At 35.4% G+C, this 23,757-nt stretch overlaps 1 protein-coding gene across 1 annotated transcript in view; it reads left to right on the top strand.

The window, feature by feature from the left end:
- LOC124106472 (contactin-associated protein-like 3) overlaps positions 1–23,647 on the top strand; it is a gene marked incomplete at its 5' end in the record, with an annotated part of 95,883 nt that extends 72,236 nt beyond the window's left edge. Inside the window, 5 exons of the mRNA XM_046464074.2 lie at positions 3,614–3,853; positions 4,444–4,674; positions 5,964–6,097; positions 6,820–6,907; positions 21,778–23,647. Coding sequence (XP_046320030.1) covers positions 3,614–3,853; positions 4,444–4,674; positions 5,964–6,097; positions 6,820–6,907; positions 21,778–22,070 — 986 coding nt within the window. The remainder of the gene's footprint in view (positions 1–3,613; positions 3,854–4,443; positions 4,675–5,963; positions 6,098–6,819; positions 6,908–21,777) is intronic.
- Positions 23,648–23,757: the final 110 nt, after the last annotated feature.

The raw sequence follows: 23,757 nt of genomic DNA, 5'->3' as shown, positions 1-23,757 counted from the left end.
TAGTCTCCAGGTGTTAGAGTAGCTCCTAGTTTTTATTTTATCATTGATTTCTAATTTTATTCCATTGTGATCTGATAGAATATAGAGTAGTATCTCTGTTTTTTGGATTTGCTAAGAGTTACTTTGTGGCATAATATATGGTCTATTTTAGAGAAGGATCCATGTGTTGCTGAGAAGAAAGTGTATTTCACTCATTGATGAATGAAATATTCTATATATGTCTGGTAAGTCTAATTGATTGTATTATTGAGTTCTGTAGTTTCTTTGTTTAACTTTTGTTTGGAAGGTCTGTCCAATGGTGAAAGAGGTGTGTTAAACTCACCCAGTATTATTGTGTTGTGGTCTATTTGACTCTTGAAATTGAGAAGAGTTTGTTTGATGAACATAGATGTTCCATTGTTTGCAGCATATAGATTTATAATTGTTATGTCTTGTTAATGTATGGTTCCCTTAAGCAGTATATAATATCCTTCTTTATTCCTTTTGATTAACTTTGGCTTGAAGTTTACTTTATGTGATATGAGGATGTAAACCCCTGTTTCTTACTGCAGTCCATGTGAGGGATATCTTTTTCCCAATCTTTCACCTTCCATCTGTGGATGTCTTTTCCTAAGAGAGGAGTCTCTTGAAGGCAGCATATTGTTGGGTCTATTTTAAATCAAATCTGCCTGTCTGTCTTTTGATTGATGAGCTTAGGCCATTAACATTCAGGTTTATTATTGAGACGTGATTTATATTTCTAGTCACTTTTGTTTATTTTTACTATATAACTTGACTTGGTTTTTCCTTTGATTGGTTTTTCTTTTAGTGTAAAATCTACCATTGCTTATTTTCATTGTTGATTTTGTTTCCTTCTCATGAAATATCTTGCTGAGGATGTTCTGTAGTGCAGGCTTTCTAGTTGTAAATTTTTAAAAAAATTTGTTTATCATAGAAGGTTTTTGTTTCGTCATCACATCTAAACCTTAATTTTGCTGATATAAGATTCTTGGTTTCTTTCAGAGCTTGGCATATGTTTTTCTAGGATCTTCTAGTTTTCAGGATCTGGATTGGAAAATCTGCAGATAGCCTAATTGGTTTCCCCCTATATGTAATCTGATTCCTTTCTCTTATAGCTTTTAAAATTCTCCCATTCTGTATGCTAGGTGTTTTCATTATAATGTGCCTTGGTGTGGATCTGTTATGATTTTGTACATTTGGTGTCCTATAAGTCTCTTGTATTTGATTTTCCAATTCATCCTTCATATTTGGAAAATTTTCTGGTTTTATTGAATAGATTGTTCATTTCTTTGGTTTGTAACTCTGTGTCTTCCTCTATCCCAATCATTCTTAAATTTGGTCTTTTTATGTTATCTCATAATTCTTGAATGTTCTGCTTATGGTTTCATTGTGTGGTCAACTTTATTTCAAGATTATATGTTTTCTCTTTATTGTCTGAGGTTTTGTCTTCCAAATGATCTGACCTGTTGGTGATGCTTTCCATTGTGTTTTTAATTTGGTTTATTCTTTCCTTCATTTCAAGGACTTCTGTTGTTTGTTTTTTTTTTCCCCCTCATAACCTCCATCTCCTTTTTGAAGGAATCTTTTGTTTCCTATATTGGCTTATGTAACTCTTTATTGTAATGATATTTTGCTGCCTGTATTTGCTCTCTTATATCATCCTTTAATGCACAGAACATTTTAATTATGTACATCCTGAACTCCTTCTCTGTTATTTCTTCTGCTGTGCTGGCCATGGATTCTAGTAATATAGTATCTTGGTTTGTTTAGGGCACTTCATTCCCTTGTTTTCTCATGTTGTTTGTATGTCTTCCCTTGTAGCACTGCAGATCCAAGGTGTTACAGTTTTTACCCTATAGGCATATAGTGTCCCTGCAGGGTTCCAATATCTCTCTTTTAAGGGGGAGAACAATATTAACAGATCCCAATACAAACAATATACAACCTTGAACCAAATAACCACTATTAAGACATTTGTGGGTTTGTCACAATATGCAGAAATGTTGAGTTTAATTATTATCTACAATATAAACAGTAGGTTTGCAAAAGGGTCTACAGTTTCGGATGGTGAACAAAGAGAACAGGGGTGTGGTATAGGATGAGATGTTAAGGAGGTAGGAAGTAAGGATATAAAGACTTATTAGATCTTAGGAAGCTTGAAAAAGGAATCTAGTTGGCTAGTAGCAGGAGAAAAGAGAGAAAGTAATTTTGATGAGACTAGTAAGTGAGAAGACAATAGAATAAAAATCAAATAACCATAAAAATTAAGAAAAATAAAAATGTAGAAATAGGAGATATAAGAATATGCAACACAACTGTCATATACTACACAGACATTCCAGTCCTCAATAGCCTAATCCATGAAAAATACTTGGTTTCACAAATGTTGGGGATGTGGGGGTGGGAGAGAGAGAGAGAGAGAGAGAGAGAGAGAGAGAGAGAGAGAGAGAGAAAGGGGAAAAAAGAGAAAAGAAAAAAATCTCAAAGGAAAATACAAGGATTGTTTTTGTTGGAGTTCAGTATCTTTCCTGCTTCCCTACTCATCCAGTAGTTGGGATTGTCTGTTGTTTGCTGGTATCTCCACCCTTAGGCTAATGAAGATTATTAGGGTAGGAGGGTTGGTCTTGGGGACGGGAGCTCCTGGAAGTGGCATATAGTAGTTGCATGTCCCCAGTGGGAGACAGCATCTTAAGTATCTCCTTTGGAGCCTACTCATGTGATGTAGGTGCCTGGTCTTATCTCCTTATATCACCTATAGACCATAGACCTCACAATTCCTGGTCTCTAATGTAGTCTCTAAACTATATCTCACTCACCCCCTCCCTTTCTACTTCCCAATCAGGAACCTCTCTCTCCAGAGATCTTATGGACTGTGCTATGGGGGCTGCGCACCTGTCCTAGAGAGCTGTTTTGTATTGGGCAGTTCAGGGCCAGGCTTGCGAGCTTGCCACATAGCCGCAAGCACTGTGCCCGGTTAGTGGCTGCAGGGGAGGAAGGAGTTGGGGACTATAGGTACTTTGACATTGCTTCTAGGACCCAGCCGGTTTGCCAAACTGGGAGTTGCCCCAACTAAAGATGGTGACAAAGGTGTCCCAAGGGCTGGACAGTGGCGTTGGGTGTCCTGTTCAGAGATGCAGCTTGGTGGTGTACAGTGTTGTGGCTGGTGGCTGTCTTCAGACCCTGTTTGGTGTCCCCAGGTGCAGGCTATCGCAAGTAAGGGACTATGGCAGTGGTTACAGTGTCCCAAGATGGAGGCGACAGGGGAGCCTCATGGGATTGCACAGAGGAATGGTGACCAGAGGTCCTGCGCATAGGCAGCCACAACCCAGGATCCTGTGTGGGTTTGCAGCAAGGGACCTGTGCGTTAATGTTCTGGCGCAGCTGTTGGGGGTCCTCTAATAACTCACAGAAAAACAGTATTCCCCACTACTTGAATCCAGGTCACAGAGCAACACAGAATGCAGCCTTCCTCTAGCCCACAATCTTGGATCTCCATAGAGAACATTTTTAAGGGTCCTGGTTTTTGATCTTGTCCACAAGGCCTCAGGTGGAGTGTTGACTTGCCAATAGTACAGGAGGAACTGTGCTGCCATTTGCAGTGTTTCCCTTGCAGGTGGAACGGCCAGCAGGCAGAGGGGCTTTCTGGGGTGCATTCGGTTTCTGCAGTTGAACGGGATGGCTCTGGACCTGGAGGGAAGAGCCAAGGTGACTCCAGGAGTGGAGGCAGGGTGTGCAGGACACTGCAGCAGCTATGGACACTTGTGTCACAATGGGGGGAGATGTCAAGAACGGCACAGAGGAGTGGCTTGCGACTGTACATCCTCTGCCTATGAGGGCCCATTCTGCTCACATGGTAAGTGGCCAAGAAGGAGGCTTCAGGTACAACATGAAGAATGTTCTGGCATATGATGCTACAAAGAAAGGACAAAGCAACTCTATGATGATTTGAAATAGAATTTCTGTCCCAAATCCTCTGTGTAATTCAGGAAGAGATAGGAATCTGTTTTGAGAAGCCATTACTGGCTACTTCTGTTAGCTCTGGTAGCAGTCATTTCTGGATTGCCATAGTGAAATGCCCCATGGAGAGGAAAAACCTCTGAATTATATGTTTAGACTAGAGATTTAATTTTATGTAAATCTAAGATGAAACATTTTGAAGGCAACAGTGAAATATTTATCATTACAAAATCAAGTTATAAAAATAATGGAGAATGAATTAGTTATGTGTAATATTTAGTTATGTGTAATATTATGTGTAATATTAGATAAATAATAGTATATATACATTTTTAACCTTAAAATTGTAAAAGTAAAATGAAACAGTAAAAATGCCATTATTATTTTCTCTCTTGGGATAGTGAGGGATTAGGTTTTTTAAAAAATGTGCATAAAGCAAGTATTATTGTACTTAAGTATTACTAACAAAACAAAAATTTTGTCCAGAGATTTCTGCCTATTTTGGAGCTGGTTCCTCCATAATCTACAGTTTTCAAGAGCATCACAATTACACCTTCAATGGGAACTCCAGCTCCTTAGCAGCTTTATTTCATGAGGAGCTAACACTAACCAGGGAAATAGTCACCTTGAGCTTCCGAACCACGGGGACTCCCAGCCTGCTGCTGTTTGTAAGCTCTGTCTATGAGGAGTACCTTTCAGTTATCCTTGCCTCCAATGGTGAGTATGAGAACCAACCCACTTGAATCAAATGTATGAAATATGATATGTCAAGAGCTTTGTAATGTTTTGAACAACCAATAAAAAATAAATAAATAAATAAATAAATAAGAAACTGAGTAAGAAAAATGTGACCATAAAGCCACAGGACCTTTCGGTGATCCAGCCACAAACCAGGCTTTACTACAGTTGCTTTATTTTTCATTATAACCCCAAATATTTACAGCAAAAGTTAACATTTCAACGATTAAATTAAGATGCCTTTCTCCCATAAACGTTTGATTATTTTATGGGTTTGGTGTGAAACTGTGCTTCCTGTGATTCCGGGGGGGGGGGGGGGGGCCTATGCTTCTATGTATGAAATATATAATTGAATTTTTTAGTTCTCTTTGAAATATCTTGTTTAATACATGGAAAATATTTCTAGTTCCCTCTAAGAAAAAAAATAAAGAAATATTTAAACCATAGAAAAGACAATATCCATAAGCATCCAATAAATATGATGGTTCTTTATCTATTAGTAGTTGAGAAATCACTAGTGTCGTGCTTATATGAAAAAGTTGAGTGACCCACCCAACTGAAGCCTGCTAAGGCTTTTTCAGGAGTACACAGTTGGAGAACAAACAATCTTAAACTAGTTTCTTTGGATATGCATAAACCATATGAGAATTATAAGTATTAAGAGAATTATTGAGCTCCATCTGTGAAGAAGTACAGTATGTGGAATGAGAGATTTGGATACTGCAAAAAACAATATATTTCTATTTTTCTCTATTTCTTTGTTATGGCACAAACTTTAGGGGGAAAAATCCTGATCGTGTAAGGAAAAAAATTAATTATGCAAATGTCAACAATACATTAAATTGCAGTGAATTCAGATTAAAAGAAGTTAAAGAACCTGAACATTAATGCAGTATTGCTTGAGGTTTTACCATTTAATAATATGACTATCACATTAATAATTGACTTAGAGCCTGGCTCAGAGTTTTCATATGCTCAACTTACACTTTTTCATTTAGTTAAGGAAAATTGAGGATGTTGGAAAGGAGACTGTTCATTATAATCCATTTGATATTAACTTTTAAAATAGTAACTAAATTTAGAATGTGGCCCTAAAATAGCTCATAAACGATCAATTTTCCAGGAGAAGTATATATTGTTCCACCCCAAAAAATGCTCCATAGATTCAAATTATATTTAGAAAATTTAATGTGATTTAGAACCTGCGTGGGCAATTTTTGTAAAGTTTTGTTTTAGTTAAAACTGTCTTTTTTTTTTTTTGTCTTCAGGAAGTTTGCAGATCAGGTATAAGCTAGACAGACACAGAGAGCCAGATGTTTTTAACTTTGATTTTAAAAACCTGGCTGATGGGCAACTTCACAATGTGAAGATTAACAGAGAAGCTGCAGTGGTCTTTGTAGAGGTAAGATAATAAATCCAACAATGGCATCAATAATTAAAATAGTGGCTCTCAGAATGTATGAGTTAAAGCAAAATTTTGATAATACATCTTAATAACAGAAATACCCATTTAGCACTATTATTCTCTAAGTCTTGTTAGGACAGACATGTAATCAAAGTGTTTTGTTTAGCAATGAGATTATCAAAGCTATTGTTAGTAAGTAATAACAGTTTAAAAAGCAAAGCTGTCCTCAGATGTTTTACTTGACTTGATAGAGAAATATCTAATATATGATAGTGAAAGTTGACAAACCCATTCCCACTTTATACAAAAGAATAAATGCTACAGCAATTTAAACACAAGGAAAAGGTCAAGATCTTGCTTAAAATAAGAATCTATTTTTGAAAAAGCACCAGAGTAAATTAAACTTTGAGATTTAAAATAGCTTATTGCATTTCCTACGGATTATACCATTTATGGATACTTATACCATGAATAAAAATAAAGGGAAAAGGGTGAGACAGTGAGGACAAGTGGAATTTAATGTATTACTGAAATTGTTCAAGAAAGGGCTTTCTCCATTCAAGATAATCTATTGTTTGAAGTTGTTTTCTTTCATCTTTCTGATAGCACTAACATATCACTTATCTTTGTCATTTTTCTTGGCCTGCCCTTGATTCCCATCCTCTTATCATCCAAATTGCTCACATTTCCATGTCTACTTCTTGTGGACTGTTTAATAGGTTAACCAGAATGCAAGGAGAAGAGCCACTCTGTCATCAGGGGTGGAATTCAATGCTGTCAAATCTCTCGTGTTGGGGATGATTTTAGGTAAGTGAAAGAGTGTCTCCCCACAAGAAATGGCTCAGAACCACGGAATTGCAAATGCAGGAAGCTTTTGTCAAGCTGAAAGAGGCTTCTTGTCATGTTGGTAATTTTCAGTGAGTGCTAATCAAGGTAGAAACCATATTCTTATCTGAGTGCACCTGTAATCCTAAGTGCTGCCTGCCAGGAGCTGCAGCCTTCCTTGAAAAGCTCTCCCACTAACCTCCCCTCACTTGGCAATCGGCATAACCCTTAAAAACTTGGTAATTTTCTAACTCAAGAAAGCCAAAATCAAAGCAGATATTAAGTTCGCAAGTTACATTTAGAAACTTAATACACACTTTCATCGAAGAATTCACAAGCCAAATAAGAAATTATTTAATGATAAAACTAGACAAGATTAAGAGAAGAAGACAATTGTGAGTTGCAATGAGATGTGTCACTTACTCTCAGCCACTCTTGTAAAATCACAGCCTAAATATCTCACAGACATTTTTCTGCCCCTAGTTATTTTCCATAAAATCATCAAAATAAAAGTGTACTTTACTAATTAGGCATCAAATTCTTTGTGTGTTTATTTTTCCTTTTTCAACATGAATTAAATAGAAATAAAAGTTAAATTTTAAATTATTTTAAAGAAAGCGTTATGAATCCCAGTGCTCTCCAGGGTGTTCCCATGCATGTTAAAAACAAATGTGTGAAGTTTAGATGGTGCAGCCTAACTGACAGCTCTATGCTGGTCACATGGCATTAAAGATAAGATTAAGGGTTCAGGGTGTGGCTCAGTGGTAGAGCAGTTGCCTAGCATGATGGGCAATGCCCTGGGTTTCATCCCCTTCACCACACACACACACACACACACACATACACACACACAGAGGGCACATTGGGTTTCTTGAGGAGGGTATTTGAATTCTTTGCTGAAAGTGTGTAGTAAGTTTCTAAATGGAATTGATAGGGAAATTTCAGCTTAAAGTGGTGATTCTGCATTGTCATCAAAATTTCAATAAAGAATCTAGCTAGTCCTGGAGGAGAAACAGCTTGTACTATTGGTCCTTTCACATGATTTGTTACTCTAGCCCTGGTTCTCATACATGGAAATCTGATTGAACCAGTTAAAACAGAAACAAAAATAATGATGGTTGCTTCACATTCTGTGTTAGGAAATGCTCATTACTGTTGCAGTCTGGTATAGAAGTGCTGCTAGTTATTTTCCCAGTCTCTAGCAAACTGGCTGTATTTCCTAGGCATTTCTGGATATCTGTGTTTTCATGATATTAGTAGTTTTTTATTCTATAGTATAGGAAACCAGAAGGAATTGGAAAAACAGATGAAAGAAACTGCTCCAACTGTCAGCCATGGAATAACAGAATGCAGTTAGAGAAGGCTGTGAGATTCCAAAAAGTTCAAAGGCAGTGTTGAGTTTTAGGAACCAGTGGTTGCTACCCAGTTCTCAGCCATCAGCTGAACTATAATTATTTTTAACATTCTGATGAATGCTGAGATAATAATCAAGGAGTACAAAGCCTCAGATTTTTGTAAGGTCTTTTCTAAGAGCTGAATACTATACATTTCAATGTCTCTGGGAGGCTGGATCTTGAATGTTCTCAATACAGTAAAATGTTTGAGGTGATGGATAGGTTGGTTGGCTTAATTTGGTTATTTCACATTGTAACAAAAAAAAATCACAGCATCATCATTTTGTATCTTAAAAACACATATAGCTATAATTTATCAATGTGCATATTTTTAAAAACATACAAGTAGAAAAGACTTTGCTTTCTCTTTAAAAATTTGCTATTGAGCTCTACCCTCTGTCCTGGCTGGTGGTGACTAAGTTTGAGAGAAATGAGAAATTGTTCCCACACGTGGTGCACGGATCCCAAGCTGTACTTTGGTAGAATAGATGCAATCTGTGAGTGCAGAGGTGGTTCCTCTCTGCCCTCAGTGAACCAATTCCTCTTTATTTCCAGATCAGATGTCTTTACTTTTTTCAAGCTACCAAGACAGAGTCAGTCGATAAGCAAAACAAACATAAACACATAAACAATTAACTTCCTGCCCTTAGTGTCTTCAGTGCCTGGAAGGAAAAATGAGTTATGTTCAGAAATGTCCATAGGAAGTTGTCTTCCATAAATGAAATTGGCAAAGGAGTAGTTTTATATAGAATTTAGTCTTAGATTTAATGTGTGTAAAGAAAGATGCAGTAGGGCTGGGACTGGTAGCACACAGTTGCCTGGCATGTGTGAGGCGCTGGGTTTGTTTCTTAGCACCATACATAAATACATAAATAAAATAAAATCAACAACTAAAAAAATATTTAAAAAAGAAAGATGCAATAAATTATGGAAATTGATTAAAGTGAAGCATATTTTATGAATGGTGTTCATATTAGTTAAAAAGTAGAATAATAAATTGTATTGCATAAATTTTTATTTTCCTACTAATTAATATGTAGAGGACAGTGGCATTAAACCAAAAGTGTTTATTTAAGAGTGATGTATTCAAAACCATGTCATTTCAGATTGTAAAAATTAAAGTTGAAATTTGATAATGAAGCTTATAGACTGAAGCAATTGGTCTAATAAAATAATAAGTATTTCATTTCATCTCTACCTAGAGGCATGCATCTTGAATTAAAGGCTAGTACAAATTTTCATGTTTTAGATAACTGTATTTCAAGATGGCTTCTGTTCCAAGTTGCTGCTTTTCAGTTAACAAGCTAAGGATGAACACAATTTTGTTCTCATATTTGGAAACAGCAATTTGGGTTTCATTTCATTAGCTTAAAATGAAATAGACCAGTAGGTAGACTCAAGAGAGATCCATTCATTTTACAAGAAGTTGTCCTAAATTATGACAAGTTATTCATTACTTATTATTAAAATTTTTAAATTGACAAAAATTATATATGTGAATCAGGTAAAAAAATGGTGTTTTAAAATTTGTATACATTGTGGAACGGCTAAATTGTACCATACCATACCATTCTGTTCTCTGTTCTGAGTTCAACTTTTACATTTCACATATAGATAATGAGGTCACCAAGTACTTTTCATTCTGTGCCTGGTGTATTTCACTTAATTCAGTGGCCTTCCTGATTCATCCATGTAGTTGCAAAGAACAGAATTTCCTGGAAGTCCATGTGTTATTTTTTTTTTCCTTCCTCTTGAGTTCAGTTCCTAATGTGTCTGAGGTATCAGCCCCGCTATCAGATGCACAGGTTGTAAGTATTTTCTCCAATTCTGTAGATTGACTCTTTACTGTGCTGCTTCCTTTACTGTGTAGAAGCTTTTTGGTTGCTGTAACTATATATTTTTACTTTTGATACCTATCCTTTTTAGGTCATATCCAGAATCAGTGTCCAGAATGTCATCAAGAAGCATTTTCCATATTTCTTCATATATTAGTTTTATAGTTCTAGATTGAATGTTGAACTATCCAATCCATTTTGAGTTGATTTTTAAATGATGTGACATAAGAGTCTAGTGTCATTCTTTTGCCTGTGGATATCTAGTTTTCCTAACACCATTTGTTGTACAGACTTTTTCCCATTGTGTATTCTGGGAATCTTTGTCAAAAATAAGTTAGCTAAAAGTACGTAGTTCTGGGTTCTCTGTTCTGTGCGATTGGTCTGTATGTCTGTTTTTATCCCAGCACCATGCTATTTTGATTACTATACTTTTGTGGTATATTTTAAAATCAGGTAGTGTGATGCTCCCAGGTTTATTCTACTTGCTTAAGATTCCTTTGTTAATTCAGGATCTTTAATGATTCTGTATAAATTTTAGGATTCTTTTCTATTTCTATAAACAATATCATTGGAATTTTTATACAGATTATTAATTTTTATACAAAATTAGACATTTTGGCAATATTAATTCTTTGAATGCAGAAATATCAATCCAGGAATATCTTCTTCATTTTCTTTCAGCAATGTTTTATGATTTTCAGTGTATAAATCATTTGCCTCCTTAGTTAAATTTATTTATAATAATTTAATTATTTTTAAATGTTGTAAATGGAATTTTAAAAATTCTTCTTTGAATAATTTATTTTGTGCAGAAAATCTACTGATGCTTGCATGTTGATATTGTATCCTGTAACTCTGCTGAGTTTGTTTACCCATTCTAGCAGATTTTTGGTGAGTCTGTAGGATGTTGAAAATATAAAATCATGTCATCTGCAAACAGGAACAGTTTATTTGCTTTCCAATTTGGTTGCTTTTTGCTTTATTTCGAGGTTTCTTATTTGTTGTTTTGTTTTGTTGTCTTGTTTCTTTTTGTTCATTTATTTTTCTGGGAGTATTTTTGATGTTGTTGTTGTTATTGTTGTGACATTTGTTTTGTTTTTCTTATACTGGGGTTTAAACCTAGAGGTGCTTTACGACTAAACTGCATCCCAAGACCTTTTTATTTTTTATTTTGAGACATAGTCTCAAAATATTTTGATTTTTACCTTGAAAAGTTCCCATTGGCATTTCTTATAAGTCAGTTCTTGAACTTGCAATCCTCTTACCTCAACTCCCCAAGTAGCTGGGATTACAGGTGCCCACCTCAGTTTGATGCTTTTTATTTCCTTCTCTTACCTAATGCTCTGGTTAGATTTCCACTACTTTGTTGAATAGAAATGGAAAGAGTGAGCAGTTCTCTTGTTTCCTATTTTAGAGGACAGCTTTTAACTTTCCACTGTTGAGTGTAATTTAACTTGTAGGTTTATCACATATGACTGTGATATGCTTTGGTTCCTTTTGCTTTGTGATTTCTGTAAGGCTTACATAAAACATAGTGATAAGGAATTTATTTTAGGTTGATAGCATCTTGATAATGTAAGAAAAACAATATTTTTACTTTATCTCACCCCATAGTTTGTCTTTATGTCACAATTACATATTTTTATTGTATATCCCTTAACAAATTATTGTCACTATCATTATTTTAACTGTTTTATGTTTTAAGCTTCATACCAATGATACAGGTGATTTATATATCACCATTACAGTATTTCTAATTTGTGTACGTACTTTTACCATTGAGTTTTATACTTTCATATGCTTTCATGTTACTGATTATCAGTTTTTGCTTTCATCTTGAAAAATGTCCCTTTGGCATCTCTTGTAAATCAGGTCTGGTGGTATTGAACTGCCTCAATTTTTGTCTGGGTAAATCTTTCTCTTTCATTTCTGAGTGATGGCTTTTAGGGTAAAGTATTCTTGTTTGGCAATTTTTTCTTTGAGCGTTTTGAATAACTCATCCATTCTCTGTGCTGTTTCTGCTGAAAAATCTGTTGCTAACCTTAATGGAACTTGCTTATATGTGATATGCTTTTCTTCTCTTGAGATTTTCAAGATTCTCTTTCTCTCTGGCTTTTGGCAGTTTAATCATAGCATGTCTTTGTACAGGCTTGTTTGGATTTGAGTCTGCTTGGAGACCTTTTACCTTCCTGTACCTGGATATTTTTATCTTTCTCCAGATTTGGAAACCATTATTTCCTTAAATAAATTTTCTGGCCCTTTGTCTCTTTCTTCTCCATTTTGAGCTCCTATAACTTGGATATTTGTGCTATTTCATAAATTCTAAAAGCTTTCTTCATCCCTTTTCATTTTTTTTCTATTTTCAAATAACCTGTCTTCATATTTACAGATTTTTGCTTCTTGATCCCTAATATATATACACTTATATTTCATTAGAAATTTGAATGCCTAGCACAAAGACACACACTGTACCTGCCTCCACAGGGTTTGCATATAATAGAGAATATAGATATAAATAGCATGCATGTCCAGCTGGACATGGTGGCACACACCTGTAATCCCAGCAGCTCAGGAGGCTGAGGCAGGAGGATTGCAAGTTCAAAGCCAGCTTTAGCAACTTAATGAGATCTTAAGCAACTTAGTGAAACCCTGTCTTAAAATAAAAAGTGCTAGGAATGTGGCTCAGTGGTTAAGTACTTCTGGGTTCAATAATCCATGGTACTAAAAAAAATAGCATTCATGTCCAATTTAACTTATTATTATTATTATTTACCCTGATATATCTTGGGAAAAAAAGGTAGAGATTCAACTTCCAGGATGGGGGATCTAGCCCGATAGTAGAGCACTTGCCTAGCATGCACAAGGTTCTGGATTCCATCCCCAGCACTGAAAATAAAAATGCATTTCTAATTAATGTGCTCTTATAAAAAATATTATACAACATGCTTTAGTAGTATTTACCCCAGGGATTTAAAATTGGCTCAACAGATAAAAATCACACAATATAATGTACCTTGGTATTAGAATAAAGGACCAAAACCACATTACCACCTCAGTTGGACACACAAAAGTCATCAGAAAAATTCAATATATTTTTGTCGTACAAATACTGAACAAACTAAGAATAGAAGGGAAACTTCCTTGCCAGGCATGGTGTCACAAACCTGTAATCCCAGCTACTTGGCAGGCTGAGGCAAAAGGATCACAGATTTTTTTTTTTAATGCTAATCCTACTATCAGTCAACATCTTGAGTATTTTGACATTAAACATTCTTAGAAAACACTTTAAAAAAATTTTTTTTTAGTTATCAATAGACCTTTGTTCTATTTATTTATATGTGGGGCTGAGAATCTAACCCAGTTCTCACACATGCTAGGCAAGTGCTCTACCACTGAGCCACAACCCCAGCCCCAAGGATCACAAATTTGAGGCCAGCTTGGGCAATGTAGCAAGACACTGTCTCAAAATAAAATAAAAAACACTGGAAGTGTAGCACTTGATCAAGCATGCACATTGACTCCCCTTTACCCCAAACAAAACAAACAAATTGAAAAGCCTGGAGGGACTTTCTCACATGGTTTAATCCATTTACAAGAAACACATAGCTAATGTGACACTGGAGGTTGAAAGATGAAATCATCCTCCTCAGATCAGAAACAAAACAAGGATGTATGTTGTCATGGCTTTTAGTCAAGATTATAGTACAGGTTTAAAATAGGGCTATTAGGCAAGAAAAATAATTTAAGCATCCAGATTAAAAAGAAAAAAATGTAAAACTATATTTAGAGAACATAATCTTATAAGGAATCTACAAAAATAACTATTAGAGCTACTAAAAGTTTCAGCAAGATTTCAGTATTCAAGATCAATACACAAAAGTTCAGTGTATTTCTGTATACTAGCAATGAACAACATGAAATTGGAATGGAGAATCAAATATAAATTCCATTTAAAATAGCCACAGAAAGTAGCATTATTTTGTTAGGAATTATTTTAACAAAAGAAGTTCAATCCACATCTACTGAGAATCAAATATAAATTCCATTTAAAATAGCCACAAAAAGTAGCAATTATTTTGTTAGGAATTATTTTAACAAAAGAAGTTCAATCCATATCTACTGAAAATTATGAAATAATGTTTAAAGGCATTATAAAAGACCTTCTTAAATGTAAAGACATCCTGTGTTCAGGAATTGGAAAACAATCTTGCTAAGAAGATACTATCCTACAAATGTAGGTATAGTTTCAACACAATCCATATTAAAACTTAAATGACGTTTTAAGTAGAAATTTGCAAGTTATGCTGTTAGCCATATTGAAATTCACTTATATGTGATATGTGTCTTTTCTGGAGGCTTTAATTTTATAACAAAAATTCATATGGAGGACTCAGGATATAACTCAGTGTTACAGCACTTGCCTAACATGTATGAGGCCCTGGGTACAATTTTCAGTACTGCCCATAAAAAAGAAAAGGAAACTAATTCAAATGGAAATGCAAGACTCTGCTAATAGCCAAAAGATCTTATTAAGAAGGTCAGAGTTGGAAGTCTCATTCTTCTTGAGTTCAAAACTTAGTAGAAAGATACAGTAATCAAGACTGTTGTAGTTACAAGGATAGGTATATGGATAAATGGAATTGAACTAAGAGCCAAGAATTAACCCATACATTCATGATGAGCTGACTTTTGATGCTGGTGCCAGGACCATTCAATGGGAGAAAGAATATTCTCTTTCACAACTTTGCTGGACCAGTGATATATACACAATTGGAAAAAAAAAAAAAGAAAAAGAAGATGATACCTTATACCACATACAGATTAACTCAACAGGGGTGATAGATCAAATTATAGGAACTAATACTATAAAACTCTCTGAGCAAAACCTAGTTGTACATATTTGTGAATTAGATAAAATTTTTCAAAAGCCTTAGATTAGATGATGGTTTCTCAAAAGCAGAAACAAGGAAAGATTAAATTGTACTTGATCGAAATGAAAAACCTCCATAATTCAGAAGACACTATCAAGAAAGTAAAAGAGAACCCATGAAGTGGGGTGGGAGTTGTTTGCAATTCATGTATTCTGTAAGGGATTTTTCTAACATTATATAAAGCCACAACAACATACAACATACAATAAAGAACTCTTTCAACTAAATAATATATGTGATGTACAAAAGGCTCACATGAAAATCTGCTCAATATCATTAGTCATAAAGGAAATACAATTGAAACTACAATGAGATACCATTTCACACTGAATAGGTCAGCTATAACATAAAAAGACAGACAACAAGTGTGTTACCAAGTGATGTGTGAAAATCATATACATCCCTGATGGGAACAATGCAGACACTATGGAAATAGTTTGACAGGTCCTTAAAAAGTTAAATACAGACTTACATATGACCCAGTCATTCTACTCCTGTGTATAGTAAATAGATAATTGACAATTTATGGCCATACAAAAACCATATACACAAATCTTCATGCTATTATATTACTCATAATAGCCAAAAAGTGGGAACAACTTTCATCAACCAAGGAATGGATAAACAAAAATGGTTTATCCTTATAATGGAATATTGTTTACCCATAAAATTAAACAAAGATTAGTATTTGTTACAGCATGGATGAAACAAAGCAGAGACACCAAACGCAAAGGCCACATGTCATGATTTATTTTGTAAGAAATATCTAGAATAGGCAAATTCACAGAATCAGAAAGTAGTTTGGGTTTGCCAGGGTCTAGGGAGAGACAGGATGAGGATTACAGACAATCTGCACTGGATTCTTTGGGGGTAAACAAATGACTCTGGCAATGGTAAGGGTGACTTTAATAACCAATTCTATTTCAATAATAAGAAAAAAATTGATCAGAGATGTATTTGCCAAAGCCTTTTCTCCTATGCATGCACCCTCGAGAATTAGAACAATGAGCCATAACTGGACATTTGTCCAATTTGAAGGAGTTCGTTTAGGAACAGGATGGGATGTAAGAGAAAGAAAAAAGAGAACTGGAAGCACTCAGAAGTTTATGGCCACTGGCATGCAGCTGGGGAGGCTGGATAAGCCCATGTTGCAATTTTGAGTAGCGGTCATGAGTTAAGGACAGCAAACACAAAAAAGAATAATCATGCTGCCTTGACATAAAGAAGGCTGACAAAGATTGTCTGCATTTTATTACAAGAGCTGTTATTTACTTACAGAAGATTCTTGCAGAAAATTTGTGATGGAATTGCTTACTACAGGGCCACAAACTACCTGATCTCTTCCCACACATAGCTGAGAGTGTCAGGGATAGTTTGATATGGTGGTAACAGGAAGGGAGATGATTCACTTCTTTCTGACTGAATATCAGAGCTCTCCAAAAGACTAAAAAAAAGTCAGTCTGGTAGTCATTTTTTAATTATGGTATTCATTTATAATAAAAAAAAGTTCACTCTGTTTTATATGTGTATATATCTAGAATAAATTGCAGGTCAACATTTACATTGTCTCATTGCTTCCATTCATTAAAACTTTTTAACATTCATCCATGCTCTCCCGTGTGGAAGTAATTCATTCATTTTCATTGCTATGTGGACTTTTATTATAAGAATATACCACAATTTATTTATCCATTCTCATGATGATTCACACTTGCATTGCTTCTAGTCATTGGCTGCTAATATCCTGTACTGACTTTACAGTTAAACCTCTTGTCTACAGCAAACCTTTCAGAAGCACTCACTATTCATTGTGGGTAGCAAAGAGCTTTTTGTACACATTTTTAATTATTTGTCTCTTCCTTTTCAAGAGCAGAAATCATCTTACATGTTGCAATATATAACTTACATGATAGATTTTGAAGACAAAACTACTCAACACTTGAGACAGTGGAGAATATTTGTGTCTTGAATTCTTGGAAATTTGCCTGGACTCTCAACACTTCCTACCAGAGAAAATTTTTAAGAGAAAGGAAGATTAAATGAGTCTGTATTCAAAGTGATTGAGAGATTCTTCTCAGAATTGAAGTGGAAGTGAACTTTATGCTCAGCCCTTTAGTCCACCCTTTCCTAAACTTTGCTTTTTTCATGGCCCACTTGAACCATATTCCTGGTTCCCTTCTTACCTAGTTTGAAACTGCATCTGTCTCCCAATTTCCTATGGTTCTACCCATGTTCTCAAGATAGCAGCTGAGTGCATGTTTCACTAGGCTGTGTCAATGACTAAATAACACACTAGGTATTCTCCAAAGTTCCTTCCTAACTTTTTCTTTTCCTTTCTTTATGTTTTAATGAGAAGAAATTTTTTTAGTCAAAAGAACCTTAATGATAAAATTTCAGGACTTAGCTAATAGGGGAAACACATTTACACTCTTTATCTAAATACAGTTCTATTCACTATGATGCTGACCTACTTTGGGATGATGGCAGTTTAGATTGTTATACTTGTGCTCCTGGGTAAAGAGCTGATGTGCTAGCCCAGCAGCAGGATCAGGAGAAGATGTAAATGACAGCTGTAGTGAACACTTTGCAGTGGGCTGGTGGAGAACACAACGCAGCACCAAGGAAATACAAACACTATGGGTCCTATATAAAGTTTAACTTGCAGAAAACTCGGAAATGTCAAAGGAGCATCAACAGTGCTCAGCCTGATTGTGTCCATTTCCATCATGCCTCTGGAACTAAGGATAAGAGACAGTCTGTAGGCAGGTCCCTTCTTTTGACAGGATCAGAGAAACTGTACTTTCCATATTGTCAGGACTTGTATATCATATCAGATTCACAACCATGGAAGTAAGCAGACAAATAAATAAGAAAGTAAGTAATGGCATACCTAATGGAATCGAACAGCAAAGTTGTGGGTGAGGAGGAGGAAGAATAAACAGCAAATAACATTTTCTATGCCAGAATACACTGTTGAAGAAGACAGTAAACAGCAAAGATGCAAATTGGAATTCAAGGAGATTTTAGGCAAAGAGAAAAACACATGGGAAATTTAAATAAATTTTACAAAATTTCACTGGGTGATCTGAAGGAGATAATGATCACTGATTATCCTTAAATAGTGGCCTAGATATAATGTCTCAGATCACAGAGCAAGAAGATTAACAGAGAGGGAAAATAAGAAGTACATGGGAATCTAATCTAGAAAAACCTCACTTGTATAATTGGAGATCTAGAAAGAGAATTTAAAACAAAGGCATTAATATATTTTAAACTAGGCAATTTCTCCAAGCTAAAGAAAAAAAAAAACAGAATAAAAACCAGTTCTAATGAAAAAAGATAAATTTGGAAAATTTCTGATAAAATTCCTGAAGTACAAAACAAAAAAGAAAAACCTTCCAAATTTTCTAGGCAAAAGTTTCTACAATGAAATATGATGATTTTGTCATTAGAAGCCAACATCTAATTGTAGTAGTGAAATAAAAAATAAAATAAAGATGAAGTAAAAATGTCATACTACCAAGAAAAATGGGCTACAGCTCAAGCATCTACTATATAATTTATCTGATAAGGTTAAAAAATGTTTTTTGAGGGTAACAAGGATGGACTGAGATTAAATATTAACCATGCATCCCATCTCAGCAAAATGCTGGGAAATTAATTTAGTCTAAAACTGGACAAAATCATGAACCTACCATAGGAAAATATGAGGGAGCCAGTGCAGGCAGCAAACCTGTCCAGGTGAATTTATACCTAATGTACACATAATGTTCAGAGTTGGGCTATTGGGGTACATATAAATCTAGCCCACACATTCATGCCCACAAATATACATACATATGTACAAATATTAAGTGGAGATTCTTGAAACAGAGGCAATTATAATGTAGTACCTATGTGTCTTTCTTCAGTAATAGCACTATCAGCAAAGATGAAGCTCAGTTGTCTTTAGAAAATAAAGCATAATATTTGCCATGTTCCTTTCTTTCTTTTTTTTCTTTCTTTCTTTCTTTCTTTCTTTCTTTTTACTTTACTTTTCTTTTTTTTTTTTTGCTTAATAGCTAGGATTTTAAATTGAATTTTAAAGTTTTTTCCATAATTTAGCTTTCCCAAAGAAGTTCCATGTTGCTGTTGCAATATCTTCCCATTTTATTTCTTCTTGACACACTTTCAAGTATATCAAGCAAATATTTCTTTCTGTAAATTATACATTATCAAATTATAAAATGATAAATAAAGTCATCTTGGAAGACATCTCTAAATTTATAATATTCTTTGAGTTGATTTGTTCCAAGCTTACTTTCTCCTAGTATGCTTAAAATTTACCAGGAATTTATCACACAAAAGTTTTTTGATGTCTCATATAATCAGCCTGACCAAGATATTTAAGAAAGATTTGTTTATTATAATATCATAAACATCATGCCCCCAATTTTAATTGCTTTAGATGTTTTTTTACACATAAACATTTACTGTTGCAACTTAACAGTCCCTAAGTTTGTAAGCCGAAAAGTTCACAACACACTTTTTTCAAGAGACAACTCTCTTTCAAGTCAGAAGGAATAAGAATACAAAAGATTGGATTTTCAAGAATGACAGACTAAAATAATGAAGTGAAGATTAGTAGGAATGAAAAGGAATACCTAAAATTAGATTTAAGAAGCCCCACCTTATGAGTAGAAGATTCAGAGTACATAGCTTAACCTTACTTTCAATCTAACAACAACAAACAGATTCTTCAGAGAATAGTGGTATTTCTTTAGGAATAGCATTGCAATCAGAGTAACAAAGCACTGCAAAGGGAATACACCATCAAAGTAATGTAGGAGTATAGTCAAGGAAACTTGGGGAAAGAAAATACATTAAAGACAAAACTGAAGATTTCATCAGATATTTTGAAACAATAATCTTTGGGTACAGTGATTAATAACAACAGTGGCATCAGTCTGAGGTTGAACAGATACTTGATGGGTAGGTATCCTTGCAGAAGTTCTTTTGTTTGCTTTGTTTTTTGTATACTCCTGTGCTAGCTTGTGGCCTGACAAAGACTTTAATGATAGTCCTACAAGACAGTCTTTATGACTAAGAACACTTGTAATCTTTCCTCTCTCCCTCCCTCCCTCCTTCCCTTTCTTTCTTTGCCAGGATTGGAACAAGCAACTCCATTCTGTTGGATAATTTTCACATTTCTTTCATATTAGTACAACAATAGAGGTGACTTTAGGTACCCCAACACTCAAAAAAAAAAAAAAAACAAAAAACAACCTTAACACTCAAGAAAACTCAGTGGCATGAGATGGCAATCAGCTATGGAAGTGCATTTTTATCTTGATCCAATGCATGTAATCTTTTAGAACAGATGGCTCTTCTATCCTCATGAGTGCCACATTATAAAAATTATTTCAGTAGCTACTAAGCATCCATAGAAAGATGAATTTATGGTGATGGGACTGTATATTCCTCTAATATAAAAACATATTTCAAGCATCCTCAAATTCAAAAGAAATAAGGATTGTCCTTTGAGAGTTTAACTACAACATCAAGACAGAATGGATCTGAACTGAGATTCTCAGAGGTAACTTAAAAGATTGGTTCTTAAGTCAACCAAAAAGCATTTATTGAATATGTACATATGTGCTATGGAAAAATATATGAACTTATAAAAGTAAAAATAGTATAATGATCCCCATTTACCAGTCCCTCCATGTGAGCAATTATGAACATATACAGAATATACTAATGGGGGAAAAAAGAATATCTTGTTGAGAAAGGGGTTGAACACAAGAGGCCTAAATTCAGATCCCCCCCCAGTAACCTTAATGTCCTACTAACTTATGCTACAAACTTCTGAACCTTCACCTCTTCAGTTATAAAATAAGAATAAAAGTATTCATTGTTTTATGCTGCAAAAATTAAAATGATAACCTATAGTAAATCATTTGGCAAATTCTTGACAGCTATGTATTCATTCATTGGTTGTTAGAATAAGGAGAATCAACTGCAGTTTCCCCACAGCCAGTTTGCAAAGGGAATTTGACATCAGATATCAAGCACTCACAGCATATTGACATGGTTTCCTCTGCAGGGTAGAGGATGCTTCTCTGTTTGACATTTAAATTTTTGAACTTCACCTCTTACTCCCCTTGTCAGATTCCATGCCCATTGAGCAAGTGGAAAGGCAGAGTATATTCACTGAAATTAGCAACCTCAAGTTTTCATCTTCCATCGCAATTGCTCTTACTTAGATCTTGCTAAAACCAACCTTCCTTGCTTGTGGTTAAAGGCAGGTGGGTCCTGGCAGGGACAGAATGGAGACCACATTGTGAAGGGGAGCAGCCTCTGGTGTTGAATACAGACTAGGGAATTTTTTAGAGAAATTTCCAGAGTGTCCTAAAATCCAAGAGATATTTCGCTTTACCCAATTGTACTAATAGGTACAAATTCCATCCAAAAGCATTGTAATGATCATTTGAAAAAATGAAGTGCCCGAGAAATTCGCCCTTATCTACTCCGTGGCTGCCTCTAGGGAAGGTTTTAGCAAAATGGACCAAAGTTACCACCCCGCTTGTCAATAACTTAGGCCACTGGTAATGGCCGCAGTGTATTTCCTTAAAGATGAAAAGATAGGGGTTGGAAGGGAGATTCGCAGATGTGGGGCGCCCTAAGGATGTATGCACTTCTTTTGTCGGCAGAGCCCCCTGGCGCAGACCCCGATACGCGGCGGGCGGCAGCGCGCGGCTTCACAGGCTGCCTGTCTGCGGTGCGCTTTAGCCATGCAGCCCCACTGAAGGCGGCGCTGCGCCTTGTCAGACCTGCCGGGGTCACTGTTCATGGTCAAGTGGCCGCTGGATCCCGCTGCGCGGTGGGCGCAGGGCCTGGCTCCAGAGCGCGGGAACTCGCTCCCCGGCTCTCAGGTGGTTCAGGTGCGTACCTCCTTGTGCTTGTTCTCTGTGTGTCACTACTGCTATATCGCAGATTTACTTAGTCCTGTTTGTTGATTCACCTACTTGGTATCTGGCCTTTCCCTCTCCTGTGTTCTTCCTTTCAAGTTCATTTCTCCCACTACAATTGTTTGTTGTTCCGGTGTTTGTGAATTACTCTCTTCTCTTCGCTCTGTCCTCCCTTTTTCTACTGTAGGCTATTCTGGACCAACTGATGAGGGAGAGCCTTTAATTAATGCAGACAGAAGTGACTCTGCGGTCATTGGAGGTAATGCGGCTGTTAGCATGAACCAGAAACCATCTATAGCAATCAGCTCAGACTGCTGGGGTCAATGGCAGGCCTTGTAAATTTTCCTGATATTTCATGTAACTTACTGAATTCAGTTCCTCAGTAAAAAGAACTGATGGTTCCACTGAAGCACACTTTCTGAAGAATAGGTAAAACATTATAGAATAGTGAGAAGTTTTTATTTGAAAATAACTATCACTGTTATTTGATACAGGAGATGATATATGTTTTAAAAATAGTGGTTCTATGGCTCCTTGCAATTGCCATTGAGCCTTCAAATTGTTATATAACACCAAAGACAGGAATAAGAAGTATAGTTTTATATTTTTATGTTTGAAAAATAACAATTTGTATTGTTTAGGTGCTTCAAGCAGTATGATTTTTGCTTTTAATTTTATTTTTAAATGTTTTGGGGCTAATGGAATAAGAGTTCCAAGGTTATTTAGAATTGAAGAAGTGACAGTATAAACAACATAGTGACTAACACAGAATTTATTAAGTTCTAACTCAAAAAACGAATGTGCAATTCTCCCTTCTTACAGTTCAAAGAATTTTTAAATTCTTGTGTGTGTGTTGGAAGGGGAGTGTTGGGAATGGGCAGGTCTTGGCACATGGAAGGCAGGTACTATTCCACCGAGCTATCCCATTTTAATTGTTTGGATTCTATTGAAATGTGAGTCTATTGCACACTCTGCTTAGTGAGTAGGAAGTAAACTATAATCTATTCCTTTGCTTTGTCAAATAAGGTTCATAACTCAGAGAGCTGGGTGACACCACTTGGTCTCCATTGCTCATATGGGCTGCACATCAGCTTACATGGGGTCTGTGTAGTTTATCTGTATTCATCTAGATGTCAGAGAATTAGAAGAGTACTCAGACACTTTAAAAATCTCTGTAAAGATATTAATATTTCCACCCCTATCTCAACTACTTTTATTTTTGTAATGATTGAAGTATGAGGAACTTATTTAATATAACCTCCATTTTCAATTCCAAGAACAAAAAAAAATCCCATAAATATTTTTTATCATTTATATCTAAAAGAAATGCTTTATATTAGAATTTAAATACTACTCCCAAATCATTTCTAATTTATTTTAATGAAAAGTATCCATTCTAATGCAAGCTAGTTTAAAATAAATGTGTTCTATATTTTCAAAGTAGGAATCCAAGTCAAAATACTTGCAAACTTGGTGCCTTTTATTTAAAAGAGCAAAGTGAATTTTCATTCTGATGATAGCACAAAATACCAGGCCTTTGGATCTTTAGAGCTTTTGCCTAAATATCATTGGCAAAATTTCAAAGTAAATAAGTTATACCAGTGTGCTTCCCTTGAGCAATCCTACTTGGCTCCTCATAGATGGGTGGAGAAGGAGAAAACACAGGTCTCAGGGACCTGATAAGGTGAGTGTATCAGGCTTTGTGATTCACTTGTACTTGTA

Source organism: Marmota monax, unplaced genomic scaffold (assembly GCF_021218885.2).
Source record: "Marmota monax isolate L192 unplaced genomic scaffold, Marmota_monax_Labrador192_F-V1.1 WCK01_AAM20220418_F8-fsc01096, whole genome shotgun sequence".
NCBI classification, from domain to species: Eukaryota; Metazoa; Chordata; class Mammalia; order Rodentia; family Sciuridae; genus Marmota; species Marmota monax.
Note: the sequence above shows the minus strand (reverse complement) of the source record. Positions and strands in the feature narration are given on the sequence as shown.